The sequence below is a fragment of the Vicia villosa genome, linkage group LG7, assembly GCF_029867415.1.
Source record: "Vicia villosa cultivar HV-30 ecotype Madison, WI linkage group LG7, Vvil1.0, whole genome shotgun sequence".
Lineage (NCBI taxonomy): Eukaryota > Viridiplantae > Streptophyta > Magnoliopsida > Fabales > Fabaceae > Vicia > Vicia villosa.
In genome coordinates this window covers 58849292-58853381 of record NC_081186.1, presented here as the reverse complement: position 1 = coordinate 58853381, position 4090 = coordinate 58849292, and the positions used below count along the sequence as shown (strand labels likewise).

Here is a 4090-nt window from a genome sequence, read left to right as displayed (position 1 = left end):
GACACTTCAGGAAAAACCTAAGTAGAACACTCTAATCAAGAAACAACAATGGGTTGCTAACGGTACAACCTTAATAGCCCACACGCCCCTTTGGGTGTCATCCAAAGAAAATTGGTACTTTGATGGTGGCTGCTCAAGGCACATGACTGGTACAAAGAATCTATTGGTAGATGTCATTCCTCATTCCTCTATTTATGTGACTTTTGGTGATGGAGAAAAAGGAGAAATCCAAGGGGTTGGAAAACTAGAATGTCCTGAAGTTCCAAATCTGGACAATGTTCTGCTGGTAAAAGGAATGACTGTAAATTTGATCAGCATCAGTCAACTATGTGACCAAGGTTTCAATGTCAGATTCACAAAAAAAAGAATGTATCGTCACAAATGGAGAACATAAGGAAGTCATGAAGGGGTATAGGTCTAAGGAAAATTGTTACTTATTGGAGTCTAGAATCTCAAAGTATTTCTCTGAATCGCCTATGACCAAAGAAGAGATTGAGGATAATCATCAAGAAAGATCAGTCAAAATAGTGGATCCCTTTACCGAGATAAAGAATGTTGTTGAAGATGTGGATGAATCTGATGAAGAGACATATGTTGGAGAACTCACTGTTAGTGAACTTGCTGATGTTTTCTCTGAGACCTATATAAGGAATGAAAGACTATGTGCAAGATTGTTAGAGTATGGAAATGCTCACATTCTCCTACAAGAAGAAAATGCAAGTCTCATGTCAAACATTGATGCTCTGGAAAGAAAGTTGCTGAATACATCACATAATAGAAATTTAGAAGTAAGAGACATGCCTTACATGATGGAGCAGATGATGTCTAATCAAAAGCTCCAACATAGAAGAAAACATCAAGAAAGGGGCACACCTCTCTCATATAAGAGATGCCATCAATGTGGCAATATAGGTCACTTGAAGTCCACATGTCCTGAGGATCGTGTACTTACCAAAAGGATGGTCTATCAACAAAGAAACTTTACTAGAACAGAGCCATCTCACCTTGAGCTATGTGATAAGATTGAGCATTCAAGTTGTGTCTTAAATAAAAATAACTCTAGAGGCAAAACAAGAAGTTTTAAAAGAAGGAGACCAAAACAAGCTCCTAGAGCTTGGTATGAAAGGTTGGCTGGAAATGGTTACAGGAAAGGAGGGATAGACAAAACCCTTTTTGTGAAGGATGAAGGTGAAAAACTCATGAGTGCTCGGATATATGTGGATGATATAGTCTTTGGTGGGATGTCAGAGAAGGTGACTAAGCATTCTGTCAATCAAGTATAACCTGAGGATGAGTTGGTCTGGATGAAACAAATGATGTATGAATACAATGTCACTCAGGATGTCATGACATTGTACTGTGACAATGTAAGTGCTATTAATATCTTAAAGAATCCTATTCAACATAGCAGAACCAAGCATATGGAGATTAGACACCACTTCCTAAGAGACCCTGTGGAAGACGGAGTGGTTACTCTAGAGCATGTGGCTACTGAATTAAAAAGTGCTGAAATCTTTACTAAAGCCTTTGATGCTACTCAATTTGAAAACTTAAGAAGCAAATTGGGTATTTGCATGTATGAAGAATTATAGCAATTACAGTTCCTTGGGAATTACTTTTTGAATAAGAAAAATATTTCAGATTTTATGATTAGTCAAAATTTAAATCTCCCTCTCCTAGTGCAATCATTTCCTCTCAACCTCTTAACTCACTACCATACTTTCGGGTTCAGTCTCTTGCACTTCTCACATCTCGCCTCCAACCACAGAAATAACAAGCTCTCTCTATCTCCTCCAAAGTCTCTCTCAATGTCTTAACAGTCAAACCCTCAATCTCCCTTGAAAATGTCTGCTTCCTCTACTCATGTTCAAGGTACAGAGGATATTCCCATTAACCCTAATGAGATTCTTGAGGTCACCCCTTTACAGATGGTGACTCCAGACGATTTTGTGACAAAGAAACCAGGAACATCACATGCACGAAGAACCAAAGAAACGACAAGAAAACCTAAAAAGTCTATTTCTGGTCAGACTTCTCAATCCTCTGTTCTTCCCTCTAGGGAAGAATTGACTAAACAAGGTTTTAGGCATGCTCACAATGCCATTGCTAAAATTGTCACTCGTATCTTGAATGAACAACATCAAGTCCCTGGGATTTTTGTTCCTTTAAATTCTGTGTTTCCTGAGTCACAAGACAATATGCATGTTAGTGGTAATGATGTTGATTATGTCCAAGTAAATGAGGATATGGATGCGACTGCTCATGAAGAAAACATTGTTATTAATGATAATGTTGATGATGTTGTCAATGTGAATGATGTTAATGATGTGGAAGAGACTGTTGGTAAGTACGATGGTGTTGCTGATGATGATCACACGGAGGTCCCTGTTGGTGTTGTAGATGATGAAGAGGTACCTTGTGAAGATGATGGTAATGTCTCTGTTGATAAGGATGAGGGCCACACTGAAGGTGGTCAAGCTGAAGAGAAAGAACCTAAGAAGACCAATGCTGATAAGGTGATCAACCTTGATGATCTCCCTGATGATGACTTGGTTGCTTCTATCAATCCAAGTATAGCCAAAAGGCTTATGAGGAGGAAAGGGGAGCACGTTGTGGATGAGGATTCTCTGAAGAAAAAGACTGTGGTTAAGCCCACTTTTGTTGGCCCCAAGAAATCTTGGAGCAAAGTGGTGCCTAAGAAGAGAAAGGCTAGAATTGTTGATGAGAATGAGTCAGATTCTGATGTTGCTCTGGATGTCAATGACATCCCTCCCAAGAAGAAGGCCTCTACTAGCAAGCTTGCTGCTAGTGTCTTTGAAGTTCCTATTGATAATATTTCTTTTCACTATCCATCCAGTGTAATCAGATGGAAATTTGTCTATCAGAAAATATTGGCCTTAGAGAGGGAGCTTGCTCAGAATGCTCTTGAGTGTGAAGAGATTATGAATCTCATTCATGAAGTTGGGCTGGTAAAAACTGTGACTCAATTCTCCAAATGTTATGAAGTCCCTGTGAAGGAGTTCATTGTGAATTTACATGAAGATTGTGCCAACAAGAAAGCTAAGGATTACTTGAAAGTGTTTGTTAGGGGAAATTGTGTTAACTTCTCCCCCACTGTGATCAACAAATTTCTGGAAAGATCCAATGAAGCTCAACCTGAGCTAGAAGTGTCTGATAATCAAATGTGCAAGGTAATTACTGCTGGACAAGTAAAGACTTGGCCTGTCAAAGGAAAGTTGAATGCCAGCAAGCTAAGTGTGAAATATGTTATACTTCATAAGATTGGAGCTGCCAACTATGTGCCAACTCAACACAAGTCTACAATTTCTGCTGTTCTAGGTAAATTCATCTTTGCTATAGGTACTAAGACCAAAGTTGACTATGGGACTTATATTTTTGAGCAAACCTTAAAGCATGCTGGTAGCTATAGTGTTAAAGGCCCCATTGCCTCCCTCTCCCTTATTTGTGAGATTATCTTGAATCAATTTCCTAACATTCTGAATGACAAAGATTCTGTGTGCAAAAGAGCAAGCCCTTTACTCTTTCATCATAAGCTCTTTCAAGGAACCCATGTTCCTGACATTGTCATAACATCTGCTGGGACATTCCATGGGAGCTCTAAAACCAGTAAGTCAGAGATTATAGTTGTGCTAAAAGAAACCTGTAAAGAGCTTGAAGCAAGGAAGATGAGCCTTGAGAAACTGATAAGCTTTCTTGAATCTGATGCTGAGCTTGTAGACAATGCTAATGAATGAGATGTTGATGGCACTGAGGAAGAAGAATAGGATGCTACTGAAGGCTCTGAGTCAAATGACTAGAGCTCTGTTTATCTTTTGATATCATTTATTTTGATTTCTCTTGAATATGGGCATGTACGTACAATGTGTTGATATGTTGCTTTGGCAACATTTATGGCTAAATAGGGGGAGTAGAACTGTCACCCCATAACAAACAATCACCACCAGAATAAGGTTCTTTTTGTATGTTCAGAACAAATTGTCTTTTGTTTAATGATTAAGCCAGTTGCTGTCTGTTTATGTGTGCTTAACTAGTGTAACTATCATATGGAGTTATAAAATTTGTGCTTGAG

At 38.7% G+C, this 4090-nt stretch overlaps 1 protein-coding gene across 1 annotated transcript; it reads left to right on the top strand.

Annotated features, from left to right (window-relative positions):
- Nucleotides 1-1844: 1844 nt before the first annotated feature.
- LOC131619147 (uncharacterized) lies at nucleotides 1845-3755 on the top strand. The gene has a single exon (XM_058890278.1). It carries the CDS (start codon nucleotides 1845-1847, stop codon nucleotides 3753-3755), a length of 1911 nt encoding a protein of 636 aa, XP_058746261.1.
- The last annotated feature ends 335 nt before the right edge of the window (nucleotides 3756-4090 follow it).

Coding starts and splice junctions, on each gene's coding strand:
- LOC131619147 (XM_058890278.1), top strand. CDS start 1,845: ATGTCTGCTTCCTCTACTCATGTTCAAGGTACAGAGGATATTCCCATT.